The sequence below is a fragment of the Parasteatoda tepidariorum genome, chromosome 6 (assembly GCF_043381705.1).
Source record: "Parasteatoda tepidariorum isolate YZ-2023 chromosome 6, CAS_Ptep_4.0, whole genome shotgun sequence".
Lineage (NCBI taxonomy): Eukaryota > Metazoa > Arthropoda > Arachnida > Araneae > Theridiidae > Parasteatoda > Parasteatoda tepidariorum.
Genome location: NC_092209.1, coordinates 71493341 through 71509123, shown reverse-complemented (window position 1 = coordinate 71509123; position 15783 = coordinate 71493341). Strand labels below are relative to the sequence as shown.

Below are 15783 nucleotides of genomic sequence, written 5' to 3'. Positions count from 1 at the left end.
CGTCTCTATTGAAAATTCTTCAATGCAATGATTGAAAACTGCCTGAGATCTCAATGCTTTCCCCTGTTGTCATATTTGTGAATTTCTGTCATTTTTTTGTTTAAGTGATGTTTAATTTGAAAATTTTAAAATATGTATAAATATTGGTCTTCTTTCAGGGTTTGAAAGGTGAAAGAGGAGAAGGTGGTCCACCAGTGAGTTAATATAAAGAAACTAAACTTTTATTTACCATTTTTTGTGAAATTGAAAATATTCTTTACAAATTATTATGAAATTTATATATATATTTATTAGCATGAATATTTTTTATGTTCACGCATTTATTTGCACTGATCACATGTTGCATGTTTCATGCACTGGTATTTCTGGCACAGTTGTAACTAGCACTTTATAATAAAAATAATTGTTCTACTTAAGGAACTACAACCTTGAGGGCCACAGATATATTTATTCTTTCAAGAAAGTGAACCGAAAACACACTATTACCTCATTAATTGAGTAAGAACTCATTTTTATAAACGTAATTATCATTAATTTGACACAAAAATATTGTGTGTGTCAATATTTTAGAAGGCTCCTCAACATTAATATCAAAAACAGTGTATATGAAGGTTTGTGCATCATTATTTTTTTTAGTTATGGTTTGTTAGTTTATTTTTTTCTTAAGACATTCCTAGAAAACTTAGAATGCTAAAGATAATAAGAATTTATAATGCTGACTTATAAACTCAATTTTATGATCTTAAAATTTTAAAAATAAAATAAATAAATTTTTGAAGAATAAAAGTAATAAAACCCCACTAATCCATTAAAAGTACAATAAAATGAAATAATTTATAAAATCAAAATAAGCCGACAAAAAATATTACTAACAAAATGTGTCATTAATAATGTGTCATAATATTTATTTCAGCCTATCATAAATAATCATTATATGAGTTTGAGATTTTCTATTGAGACAACAGCGTTAATTGTTGGAAATACTTAAATGATACCTTAAATAAGAATGATTTATTTCAACGAAAATATTTTTCGTTTAAAAATTTTAATCATTATAAATTCAAAGGAATATTTTCATAGTAGAAGAATACTAAATATTCCATAATTAAACTTCAAGTTACGATGGTAGAAGTATAAATTTTATTTCCTGTCAAGTTGCAATTTAATATTTATCCACTGAAGGTGGATAAATGACTGAGTTGATATGACCTGCCTTTTCAGGGCCCTAGAGGAAAACTTGGAAAAAGGGGCGAGAAGGGTGACAAAGGCGATCAGGTGCGCACTTCTCTCACTTTATTCGCACTTTTAGTTACATTACACTGCCTAAAATGTGAGTGTTGCGACACGCATTCTTGAAACTGAACTTATGTGTTAAAAAGATATATTGTAGTATATAAAAGAATGTCTTTATTACATAAATGACAATTCGAAAACTCATCTACACTCTGTAACAAAAAAATCGACGCACCTGGAAGGAGTTGTCCGATTGAAACGAAAATTGGTGGATAGGAAGACAATGTACAGAATAGTAAATGTTTAAAATTTCAGAACAATTTAATAATTTATTGCAGAGTTACAGTAACAAGTTCAATAAGGTGTTGACCCGCCTCTAGCCTGGATACAAGCTGCCACATGGCGTGGCATAGACCGATAAGCTCCCGGATGGTCTCTTGCAGTATTTCCTGCCAAATTCGATCCAATTGTAGAACGAGGTCATCAACATTCCATGCCAGATGCATTCGCCTTCCCATCATATCCCAGACATGCTCGATGGGAGAGAGATCTGGTGATCTGGCAGGCCAAGGAAGAGTTTGACAAGCTTGCAGACAGTTCATAGCAACACGTGCCGTATGTGGTCTGGCATTGTCCTGCTGAAAAACCAGCCCAGGGCGCTGCAAAAGGAACGGTAGCAAAACAGGTCTTAGGATGTCGTCGACGTACCGCTGTGCAGTAAGTGTACCTCTAATGACGACCAAAGGGGTCCGGCTGTCAAAGGAAATGGCACCCCAGACCATAATGCCTTGTTGAGGGCCGGTGTGGCGTGCAATAGTGAAGGCAGGATCCCCCCTCTGCCCTGTGCGTCTCCAAACACGTCTTCGATGATCGTCAGGACACAGTTGGAAGCGGGATTCGTCGCTAAAGACTATACGTCCCCAGTCGGCATCATTCCAGCCATATCTGTTCAAAACATTCCGGATGATTTTTTTGTTATAGAGTGTATAGTATTTAGACAAAGAGGAATATTTTGAAAAAAATATTATTATTTTCAATGATATTCTTTAAATGTGCCCTAAGAAATTTTCAAATATTGCTGATATATGATAATTTATATACAACATTTAAAATACTTTAATTATTGTTTTGTATATTAAACTTTAAAAAAAATCTTAAATAATTCTTTTTATGTGAAAAAAAATAAAAAGCTATTCTAAACTGGTTTTTACTATTTTTAAAACTAAACTACTCTTGCTTGAAGTAATAAACTACTTTACTTTATAATAAATACTTAAATATACAATAGTAATCAAGTACTTTATGATGAACTACTTTTTACTATAAGTATAATAAACTACTATAAAATTGAAAATGAAAACTTCATTATTTTTGTTTCAAAAAAATAAAATTATGAAGAAAAAATAATTTGTTTAATTACATAAAATATAGCAAGGTTAAAATTCAAGGGGGAAAATCTTTGCAAATTCTCAGGAACATTTTATTCCTAAAGCGCAATAACATTAAGGATGGAAATGACTAAAGCGTGTTGAAAGGCTTATCGAAAAGGTCATTACAAATCAAAATATAAAGATTAATTTTTCAAAATATCTTACAGAAAAATAAGTTCAGACAATGAACTAACTAAACAAATACTGCATGAATAATATTTTACTTTACAAAAACCTATGTGAAGTTACTATAACTGATAAATTTAGATTCGAAAGATTGTCTAACATACGGTTACTTTTCTTTTTCTTTGAACTTGTTTAAAAAATGACACTAATTTTTTCCTGTAGTTTTGATACCTAAAGTATAATAATTATCTTTTTTGAGACTAGAGTATAAGGAAAATAATTTCTCTAAGAATTAAATTTTGGGTTTTCGCACTCATTTTCTTTTGAGTTAACTTAAGTTTTTACACTCATTTTATAAATAAATATTAGTCACTTGTACAATTACTCTGTTTTTTTTAACTTCATTTTTTTAAAGAAAAATTAGTTATAAAAAGTAGAAGTTTTTCTTTAAAAAAAAAATAATATCTTTCTTAATGTAACTATTGAGATCACCAGTACATCTTTTTTTATGTTTCATCAGCATAGTCCCGATTTTGGTGTCATGAATCTAAATTCATAAAATTGTTACTTATAAAAAGAAGTAAGTAACTATTTATAACTTTATTTCACATTTTTTTTTTCTTTTTGAGAATTTTTGATTCAAACATTCATTGCTAGATGAGGTTAAGACTTGCATTGCCAGTCTTATTTATTGTATAAAATTGAGCAAACACTAAAAAATCATATACTAATATATTTTATTATTAGACATCTAATTTATCATGTGTTTTAATAGGTTTTTTTGCGAATTTATAAAATTTAAAATTAATTATAAAATTTTAAGTCAAGATTGTGTTGACCGTTTTGAATAAGTAAATTATTTTAGAACAACCTCAGCAGCTTTAAAGAAAGAGTTATTATAGACTCGGGAAAATATTCTTACAAGGGAAAAAATTATAAATGGTTCGACAAAGGCACTTAAGTTTATGCAGGCAATGAAAAAGACAAATGCGTAATTAAATTCATGACTGGGTTGAAATTTTATTTAAAATTTATAGAAATTTGAAATTTAATTCTTTTAGAGTTGTACTTAATTAAACATAAATTTCGAAATTTTTTGTTGCATTTTAATTCCATACTCACATTTTAGGGAGTGTAATTTTTATTTTAGTATTTTCTGTACAAACTTAGTTACATTTCTCATTTATATTGAATTATTTATTATTTTGATCAAAGTATATTTTATTTGTTCTTATTATGCACTTTGCACCTCACTGCATGTTATTCTTTTGTAATCTATGTGTTTAACAAGATGGAAACTTTATTTTTTGTTTCTTATGTATACACTGTTTTGAAAACACTTTCTTTTTATGCATGTACTTGAATTTAACTTTTGGTTTCCTTACTTGATCTTATTTCTAACGAATATTACCAGTTATAGTTCAATTAAATAATTCAGTTAATTAAGAAATAATTCTTTTTTCAGCAAATCTACTCGTGAAGGTGATAATTAGTATTTGTTTAGCTCATTACGAACTTCAAATTTAGAAAATTATTGGAAAGTTTTGTGATAGGATGGTTGGAAAATTACTAGAAGGCTAAAATTTTATTATTTATGTTTATGTGTAACGTTTTTCAAAGTGAAATGTAAGCAAAAATCTGATCTAAATAATAATTTCTTAATAGTAATTTCTTATTTTAAAAGTAACAACTAGAAAAAGGTATGAATTAAAAAAGAGAATTTTTTGTACGTACACTTCAAGACAAAACTGAAAACGACAAATATTAGTGAAATTAAAAAATAATGCAATAATAAACTTTGTGATAACTGAAGGAGTAAGTGTTTTGATTTAAACTCGAGTTTATGGCACTGTTGCTATAAAAGATAACATCTGCATTTTCAGAAAATGTGTATTTTTTTAAATAAACTGAAAAGAATTTTTTTTTAAAAATTGAAAACAAAAAAAAAATCAAAAACTAAACTTTAAGAATAAAGGCAAAAATGTTTCGTTGTGATTAGCATCATTTTTTTAACTAGTTTCAAAAGTACAAAAAAAGGAACGAATTTAACGTCTACTTTAGAAAAGAAAAAGTACAAATAAAAGTACGTATACATCGTACATATCTTTATACATCGTTACTTTAAGTATAAGTTAAAAGTACGTACCATTTGCTTTTATCTTTTTCCTACTGAGGTAATAAAAGTGAAAGTGCTTTCATGCAAGGATAAATGCTGTTAAAGTACAATTCAATATAAATAATTTGCGTGACTACGTAAACCAAAACTATTGAAGAAAAAAACTTTTTGAAATTTAATCAGTGGAGGAGTCGAATCTAAAGTAATGTAACAAGTTATCAACCAACTATCAACAATTATCAACAACTGTTAATATACATTTAGGCTGAGACCAATGAGAGCAGGTAACTAATGCGAATAAAATGCACTTATGAAGTCGGTATTTATAAATCATATATTTTATTCTGCAACAAAAACTAAAATTGAAAACTTAAAATCCATTCCAAAAATTCGTGATTATTAGAAAAATAAAAAAATCAACAAGAAAATGGGCAATAATTCACAATTTAAAATTGCACACGTTTTGAGCAATATATTATTTATTTAATTAAAAATAATTGATGAATGAATGAAATATTACGCACTATCGGAATACGGGGTTAAAATCGTAAATTCTTGATTTTCGAAATTTATCTCTTATTTTTTATTTAAAATATAATTTTAAGAATGATAATACTTGTTCGTTAAGAGGTACTTTGTCATTAAAGTCAAACTTTTTTTTATTTTCAAAAAATAAATTCCCATCACCATAGTTAAGTTCTTCGCCGTGTTTGAGGTATTGAGGTGCAACAGTGGATTTTTCTATTCCTATGTTTTTGTAGCTACTAATCTTTTTCAGGGCGTTCCTGGACTGGATGCCCCATGTCCGTTAGGACCAGATGGACTTCCCTTACCTGGGTGTGGCTGGAGACCACCTAGTGGGGTAAAGTCTCCCATTTCCTTATCAGGATCATCTGCATCTAAAAAATTAATGATCCGCTTATAAATTCAGCTGGCTTTTTTAAAATTCTCTGTTGCCTAACATAAATATATGGTGGTTATGATTGTTAAATCACTAATAAGTATTTGAATCGTTATTAAAAAGTTTATTAAATTCTTTTAAGTTAAGTATCAGTTTGTAAATACTTCAATAAACATCAAAAATAATTTAAACTTTATTTGAGACATATTGATATAAATTAAAAACAGTTAAAGCAATGTATTGAAGAATATATTGTCAAGGATATATTATAAATCTTCTTCTCATTCTTATGTAAATTTAAATTGTAAATATTTAAATTTTCTCTCCTATTCTTCATTTAATTTAGCTTCCAGTCTTTTGCCAGAAATGTCGGAAACTATATATTATTTAAAAATTCGGCTGAAGGAATTTTGTAGTTACCAAATTGATTGGAACCTAGCAGTACTTTACTTGGGAATTAATCTATTGGGTATGATGTAAAAAAATCTCAACTGCAACTATTTCCACTAGAAAGCTAATTGCTTTAATAAAAACCGATTTCCCTTCCAGAATTGAACTTTTAATGGGAATAATATCCAGGAAAAGTGAGCTGCAACGTAGGTCATCGTGTACACAATTTCCTTTATATTTGACCACCATGTATTTATAATATAAATTAAAAAGCATGCTGCTGCCGACAAACAGCAAAATCACACTTAAGAGTTTGTGTTTGTTTTTTTAATCGCCTCAGTGTTATTTTCCAAGAGCATTAATTTTGAAATGGCTGTTTTTAGCATTCGTAAAATTAAATGCATAAGTTTATTGAATTTCCAAATTTAGCTCTCATATTCCTTACCTAAAAATTATTAACTCATTTTTATTCTATTTTAAGCTAGAAATATTAGAAAATCAAGCCTCAATAATTGTATCCATTTAAAAGTTTATTCGAAAAAAATAAGCTGAAATAATATTTATACTTTTTTTTTACCGAAAACCTTATAAATGAAACTTTTTTCCCATCTAGATATTGGAAAGGAGAATATTATTTAAAAGGAAACACTTATTTTGTTAGAGAAGCGCATGCTGGTCAACTTAGAGTTCGTGACAACTTCCGAGAAAGTAAATTCCGTAAAGTTTAAAAAAAAAATTAAATAAAAATCTTGAAGAATAAATGAGTAATACAAAATAGAATAATGGGTAATACAAAAGTAATATTTTCATTGCTTCTTCATTCTGCTAAGTTTTGCATGATTTATAATTTATTTAAAATTTGCATGTATTAACCAATTATACATTTTAAATCTATTTAAGGATTATTCAATTTACTAAATCATAATTCTCTTCTCATAAAATACAATGCACCAATTTCAACGAAACTCACTGGGACAATTAATGATTCAAAAAAAATTATAGTGTGTAATTTGTTTAATTATTTATTGATGCTACTATTTAGGTTGTCATTGCCGCTCCCACAGCACCAACTCCAACGGCGTAAACATTTCATGGATCTGTTAAAGGAAAACACTGCCACGTAAGAACCTTCAAAAATGATGTATTATTAACTAAAAGATTTAATTAAAAAAAGTCACTGTGTACTGTTCAAACTCATCTCCTAAATATAAGGACTAATTAATAGGAATGCTGAGAAAGATTCGTTTAAAAGAAATCCTCTAAGTTCTACGTAAAATTTAAACTTCAAACTGTCAATGATAGATATCGAACTCTAACGTAGTTTAACGTTGGGTATATATCAACAGTTTTTATGTACACATTTGAAAACTTTTCATGAAATGCATAAATCGCAAAAAGCTCTTTTAATAAAACAGTATGCAATGTTTAAAGATTTAGGTCATAAAATTGCTCATATATAAAAAAAAATTAATGTTAACGAAGTACAATTTATAGTTTTTCAATGCAGTATAGTATTCACAAATTTTTTAATGATTTAAATAGAAAGAATGCCATTGTTTTATATATGTTTTTAGAAATTTGTTGCAGATATTTTCTGTTCAAGAAAGTAAATTATATAATTATATTGACAAAACATTAACGTTTTTTTTTAAAAAAACTTTAACAAACTTCCATCATATATCATGGAAAATTTAAAAATTATAAAACTGACATTTAAATTCATTTTTTATTGGTTCTTAATTTTCATTAAAGTTAGGTTCAAAGTTATTCATGTTTATTTTAGAATCATCTTACAATATATGCCTTTTTAAAAATCACGTTTTCTAAGTTACTAAAACAGTGTTTTTGTCTATAGACATTAGTCTTTCACATAATTTAAAAAAAGATAAAATAAGAATATATACAATTAAATATTTGAATTTCTAAGAAATAATCGCTTTTTAACATTAAAAATTAAATTGCTCAGAAGATGTAGGAGTCAATTTGAAGAAAAGATTTGAACTCCGTTGAAAAGTATCTTCAAAACCAAGTTAAATAAACAATATTTCTTTCACGTGTCATTACCATATGCTAGGAAATATTACAAACTAGTACTAGTAAAGTAACTAGTATAATAACTATACTTATAACTAACTGGGTATGCTTATATTGCTCATTAAGTGAATGAATCAATTCAACGCTTAACAATATTAACATTTCAATGCCTTTGTTTGACTGATAATTTAACAAGATAGTTTAATTGCTATTCTATTACTCAATAACGAAAAATCTAACAATTAGCATATTAGCGTATATTAATCTGTAACTTTTTAATTATGAGGAGTTTTTTTTCTTGTTTATAGAAAAATTTCTTGCAGAATGTAATGAAGTGTGAAAAAAAATTGCCTTTCTCTTTCTAGTTATGTAGACCCTTTGATTTGAGACGTATTTTAAATTTTAAATATAATATTTTGAGCAAATGAACCACTTTAGCCCTAAATGTTTTGAGTGTAATCGAATTTAGTATAAATACACAGTTTGTTACAATACTTGTTCTTGTTACAAAACTTCGAAACCAGCTTGCTACAATATTTGTCACTACTCTGTTAAGAGTCCCAAAATTTTTATTCCTGAGTCTCATTACTTACATGTAAATCATATTTTAATGGCAAGTACATTATCTAAAACCCAAAAAGAAGTAGATAAAAATCTTTCACATTATGCTTCCTTAAATTTAAACTACATGTGTGATTGTCGAATAACACTACTAAAACCTTTTTTTAAAAAAAGAAAATAGAATTCTACCAGTTATGAATTAAAAAATTATTATGTCTACGTTTCATTTTGCAGGCGTGAAGAAAACGTTGCAGTGCAGGACACTGTTGTGTGTTAGCTAAACTGATTGTTGTGTGATGTTTGTTAAACTGATGGCCCCAAGAGAGAGAGAGAGATGGCCGTCTCCCCATCTTCATTGTTAGACACTATAAATCAAATGGGCTTGCAGCTTTCTTTCCATTTCTTTCTTTTTTTATTTATTTTTTAGAACTGAACTCTGACTATACCCGCTTTCCAGTCAAAACGAATTGCTGAGTTAAAGCTGGCGACAATTTTAGAAGGGAAAAAAAACTTGTTATCTGTGCACTTTGTATCGTGAACACGTACTCTTAGTTTTACTAGATATCGGGCAAAAAAAAAGTTCGATGTTGTTCTCTTTCTTTCAAATAGATAATAGATATAATATGGCCTGACTTCGAAAAAAAAATAACTGCTGAATATTACAACAATTTTATGTGTGGATGTGACGTGTTTAATCGGAGGATTTTACAAAAAAAAATGACTTTATATCATAAAATTGTTGCATCGTACTTTAGAAACATCGTGAAATTTAAGAAAAGAAAAAAAGACGAAAGTATGGTGTAATATCGTTGTTACTTACAGTTTTATATCATGTACTTTTCAAATCTCACGAATTATGTAGTTTTGTATGTTAAAGGTTTGTGTGTTCTTCTTAGGAATAGACAAAGTGACTGTAAATGATAGTCTGTTCGCATACTGTATCAAATGAGTTACGCTTTTTATGGTTTCATTACTACTATTTTTGTAAATTTTTAAAAACATCAATAGAATCATTTAACTTATTTGTATTTTAAAATCATGTGTTCAATAATACTCACTTTTTAATAATAATTTATTAACTTCTCGAAGTTTGATCGAAATCAAAAATATTAAATAAAATTATGTCGATTAAAATTTTAATATGTTAAGACAAAATATTCTACAATGTGATTTGTATTCTATATGTAAAATATTGATTTGAAAATAAATTATTTAGAAACTTTGATGTCAACATAAATTAAAAACCAAATTATCTTGATGAAAGAAATATTCAATGAATATTTTATATTGATATCAAATTTAATGGTTTATACCAATTTGAACCGACGATAAACTTATGAAAAAGTTTAAGTCACGAATAGCAAAATGCTTACAATTTCATATTTGGTATTATATTCCAATTGATTTAATTTGACACGTAAAATAGATGGTAAAAACGATTTCACTCTTCAGTTCTACTTGTTAAAAAATGACTAACTTAACTGACAAATCCAAATATATTTATTTTATGATAGTATCTTTAAATAAAAATAGAAATAAATATTTACAATGAAAAAATTTACATTTATTTATTCGTTCGAAATATTTAACCTTTAAATTCCTATGTATTTGTTTTATATATATATATTAATGAGATAAATTAGCAAAAGAAATATTGAACAATATTTAAATGGTCAAAAGAAAACATTATTTATGAAAAAACTGTTTGCATAAATAAATAAACGTTCATAAATGGCTAGAGTAAATATATAAATATAAGAAATGCTTTGTAAAAATGATTGAATTAAATGATGTAATCGTTTAGGTCATTCCTACAACTGTCCATTTACTTACATATTTTATATGCAATAGTATTAATAAACACCAAATTGTAAAATTTTCTGAATTCTGTCAGCAATTGATTATGATTTATCAACCCAAAGTTGATTAAATAAAAATAAATGTGTTGCTTGTTATCTATGTTTTGAGCCAAGTGGTTACATGATGAAAAGATATAAAATATATATATATATATAAAGTGAGAAATAGATATGTGGTATTTATTAAAAATATAAACACCTTTGTTTATCTAGGAACTAAAAGAATTTATTGCCAATCTGCAACTGGGAATTTAAGGGTTAAATTGTGTTCTAAAAAGCCTACCAAGAAATTTTGTTCTAAAATACACTTAAATAAATTGAAATTATTCTTTTCACATTTAAATGAAATTGTACACTATAAATGCGTCATTAAGCATCTGTTATTTTTTTGTATAGCCATACAATGTTTCGATTTGTTTTCATTTTATGTTTCATTTTACAAGTTGTATTTTTTATTTATTGTCGTTTAAAAATAATACTCATTTTGCGTATTGTTGAAGAACTTTAAAAGTTATTATTGTGTCATCACACATTCACCCTTTGTATATTTAGAAATGCACAATAAACGTTTTTATATGGATATTGTAATCAAGTGTTTTATTTCAGCTTGTTATTGACAATGCATAAAGACTGCGATATTTTCTTGAAGCAATGAACCATGTCAAACTCGAAATAATTCTACAGAACAGTGGTCTTAAAATTTATAACTCTTCTGAGCAATCATACCGTTTTAAAATCTGCTGTGAGTTATCAAGTTACCACAAAAAGAAACTTACTGCCAAGAAAAAAATTACATTCTAGTAAATATGAATAGAATTTTAAGTAAACTGTATATAATAAAAAGGAACTGAACTTGAATAGAGATGTCTAATCTGACGTCACTTCTCTAACCTGTCTACTGGAAAGCCATCAATGATCAGTCAGTTACAGATAGAACCCTTGGGAATACATATCTATTTGGATGGAAATACGAATAGTCCAATAGGAATAGTGGAAACAGCTAGTTGAGATTTATAACCACAAAATTACGACACTTGATTGATTTCTTTCACTTTAATATAGTTCATCCCTTGCTGGCCATTTCTGTTTTACATAAAGAAATTGAAGTGTAGTTAGTATTAACTAACAAACACTACGCAACAATAATGAAAGAAACACTTTCAGTTTTTGATGTTTTTTTGAATTTCTCAAGAAATACATAAAGATCTATTTTGTAATTTTAGAAGTGCAGTTTTTTATACTTTGCAATAAATTTTAAGAGTTTTCAGGGTTTGAGGGACCAAGAAAAATTAGGAAAAAAACAAGTATTTTTGAACACCCCATGATAGAAAATCAAGCAAAAAACTGTGTAACTTGTATAAACTATTTTGGTTCTTGTTTGCAATAACTGCATAAAGTTTCGTAAATCTAGCTTAAATATTATGGAGATATGAACATTTTCACGACAAACTAATTTTTTTGTCTTATGTTTTTCTACCATAACTTAAGAAATGTTCAGTAAAACTAAGTTCCAGAAATTTTTGGCATAATTTTAAATTAATTACAAAATTATTGCTTTGAAATTTGAAAAAAATTGCTAAAAAATACATGAAATATAAGTATTTAAAGTAGTTATTTTGTACTTCGCATGAGCGAAAAAATTTAAAATTATTTTTTCATTATTTTACAGTGAATCCTGTTTTGCAACTAATGGAAAAAAATTGATTTAAATGTTTTAAAGTTTTTGTACTTTTTAAAAGAAAGCTTAAAACTATAAAGGGTTTTACACATATTTCATTTTCTTCTTGCTGTTTGGTTATAATAAGGTATAGTGTAATTTGCAATACTGTATAATACAATTTGTGGTAAATCCCTGATTATTTTGAGTTTTCTTTAAAAAAATATATAAAAACTACTTAGAAAATAGATTGAAACTTTTTATTAAGATATTAAAATTAGATTGTGTTCATTAGTTGCAAATATAATTCACTTCAAAATTATAAAAAAAATAGTTTTAAATTTTTTCCTCTCATGTGCAATGCAAAAGAACTACTTTAAATACTCATATTTAGCGTGCATTTTTTAACAATTTTTTTTTCAAATTTTGAAACAATAATTTTGTAATTAATTTTAAATAACTCCAAAAATTTCGTTTAGTTTAACTAAATATGTTGCATTAAAAAACACAAGACAAAAAAAATTAGTTTTTTATAAAAGTGCTTGTAGTATCTATATAAATATTTATACTAAATTTGAAATTTTTAGGCAGTTATTGCAAATAACAGCCGAAGTGATTGATAGAAGTTACAAGTTTATTGCTTAATTTTCTGGCTTAGGGTGTTTAAAAATACTTATTTTCCTTCGTAATTTATTGTGAGTTTTTCAAAACTGTGAAAGCTCTAAACTTTATTGCAAAAAATGAAAAATCGCATGAACTAAACAGTTCCAAAGTGACAAAATAGTCCTTAAAGTACTACTTGAGAAATTCAAAAAAATATCAAAAACTGAAAATGTCTCTTTTGTTATTGTAAGGTAGAGTATCTAATATAATAGATTTTTTTTTTTATCAAACTTATTTACTTTAAAGAGAAGGACTGAACTTTTTTTGTCATTAGTTAAGTCCAGGTCAGCGGAAGAACTGAGGTTAAACTACCGAGCGTTGTGACGCGATCTACCGATACATCTCCGCGGTCTACCGGTAGCTCGCGATCGAGGGGTTAACTCTCTTTATATATTTTTTAGAAGTATATTCGATTATATTCTTTCTTTCTTTTTAATGCTTAAATATTTGTGACCCTTAATGTGTATACTTTTTTGACAAAGATTCTAAAACTATTTATAGAGGTTGGTGGCTACGGAGCATCTAGTATTCATCAACAAGTGTGTTCGACGTTATGTGTACGTTGATCTAAAAAATTAAGCAAAAAACAACGAACATTTCTTTAGCGTTAATTTTCTCATCGAATAATATATATAATGATCTTTTTTAAAAGAAATTAACAGGTTAAAAGAGATTTTACATTGCTCTAAACTTACAATAGAAATTAACATTTACTTATTTCGGTTGATGCTCATTTATAAGCAGTGGTTTACATTCGAAAAAAAAGATAAATACTTTAAAAACCACTTACAATAACAAATAAAATTTCTTGCAAGAAAAATGCTATAATATATATTTATTATTAACAAATGCATAAAAAGATTTCGCAACTCACCAATGAAATAAAATTCCTAAAATATTGAAATAATAACTGTTCATATTTATTTATGCATATCTAAACAAATTATTTTGAAAGAAATCTAAACAAATTTTAGTTAAATTAAATGATATTCAATGTATTGAAGATTCGCATTTTTCCATTAACTACAAGAGCACAACTGTTCTAAAGATTAAACAAATTTTTCATCGTTTGCAAAATTAAAAAATTTTTATTTCGCATAAAAAAAATTATCGTCTGCATGCATTTATTCAATTCAAAAAATATATTATATTTGTATCCGTTTTCAGGAAAGTTTATCTCAAGATTGTTAACAAAGTTATTATTTTTAAGCAATTTGTTTTTCCAAAGTCACTATGGTAACTGAAATTTTTCAAAAAATGAAAGTCAATATTTGCCTACTTTGTAGAAGTAATATTTGTCTATTTTTTTGTATCCATTTGTATCTATTTTAAAAACCGTATGATAAAATATTTACAGAAAATAATTATTTTTTTAAACAGTCGTTTGCAATTGGGTATAATATGAAAAAAAAAACACAACTACTTCCACTGCGAAAATTTTACTAGGAATAACATTTACCTTTTACTTTAATTAATAACCTGAGTTCTAAATATGTTTACTAAATTCATAAACTTAGATAAAATAACAAAATAAATTATTTCAAAAGGAACTAGACTAATACAATTCCAAGTTGCCGAGTAGCGACTTATAACAACACACTTCATTTAATGTTTACTTGCTGCTAAAAATCAGGTTCGCAGAAAATGCTGTTTACTTGTTAAATTTAGTAGGAATAACACAACCTGTGACGTAGGCTATAGTATACCCAATTGGGTATTTGTAACTCGAGAAGAAGACGATCACTGATACTGAAACACGTTACCTATGACATGAGCGCCAACTGATCGTTTATAAACAAGATGGCGCGTTAAAGTCGAACTAAGTTTCTCCACATAAGTTAAAAAGTTAATTAACGTGAAGTTAATTAAATTCAACGCGTATCACCCATGAAATTTGTTAAAGTATAATACTTTCTCGTCAACGTCTTTTACTTAACTTAGATTTATTATTTGCTTATGCATTTTAACGTAACCATGATACATTTTTGTTTTTCAGTTCGGTACATAATTAGTAGTTCCTTCAATACATAATTAGTTTGTTTATATTCTATATGGCTTCGTAATTGTCTTTGTGTTAAGTAAGATATACATAGTGAAACAATTTAAATCTTTGTGAAAGAATATCGAATGTGTCACGTAAAAGAATAGATACTTGACGGGCTTGGCTTACTCAAAATAGAATGAAAAGAACGTTTGCTAACGTAAGACAATGCCACGTTTCAAAAACCAATCAGGGTCGAGATATCTACACTACGTCACTTGCAGGTATCCCATTGGTATTTGCAATCGGAGAAGAAATGAAGTAATTATGCCTGGCCATTTGATTTAAATCAGTTTTAATCGGATACTTGTAATCGACGTCACGCGTTTGCGAATTTGATTGGCTCGATAAATGCCACAATTTACCTACGATGACCTCACGTGCAGGTAACTAAGTGTTTGTTTTATTTTATTTATTTATTTTTTATAATTAATAGAAGAAAAAAATTTTTAAAATAAAATTGGGTATAATATGAAAAAAGCACAACTATTTCCACTTACTAGGAATAACATTTACCTTTTAGTTTAATTAATAAACTGAGTTTTAAATATGTTTACTAAATTCATAAACTTCGGTAAAACAACAATATAAATTATTTCCAAAGGAACTAGATTAATACAATTCCAACCTGGCGAGTAGCGACTTATAAACAAGACACTTCGTTTGATGCTTTTACTTGTTGCTAGAAATCAGGTTCGCAGAAAATGCTGTTTACTAGTTAAATTTAGTAGGAATAACACGATCTGTGACGTAGGCTATAGTATACCCAATT

At 27.1% G+C, this 15783-nt stretch overlaps 1 protein-coding gene across 50 annotated transcripts in view; it reads left to right on the top strand.

The window, feature by feature from the left end:
* LOC107455144 (collagen alpha chain CG42342) overlaps nt 1–10013 on the top strand; it is a 160818-nt gene extending 150805 nt beyond the window's left edge. For 14 of the 50 annotated variants that reach the window (XM_071182525.1, XM_071182547.1, XM_071182534.1 and 11 more), the window contains 5 exons: nt 159–194; nt 1222–1275; nt 5684–5767; nt 7239–7316; nt 9026–10013. In XM_071182525.1, coding sequence (XP_071038626.1) covers nt 159–194; nt 1222–1275; nt 5684–5767; nt 7239–7280 — 216 coding nt within the window. In that variant the 3' untranslated portion in view covers nt 7281–7316; nt 9026–10013. The remainder of the gene's footprint in view (nt 1–158; nt 195–1221; nt 1276–5683; nt 5768–7238; nt 7317–9025) is intronic. The other 36 variants (XM_071182552.1, XM_071182530.1, XM_071182540.1 and 33 more) reach the window with 12 other exon arrangements.
* The last annotated feature ends 5770 nt before the right edge of the window (nt 10014–15783 follow it).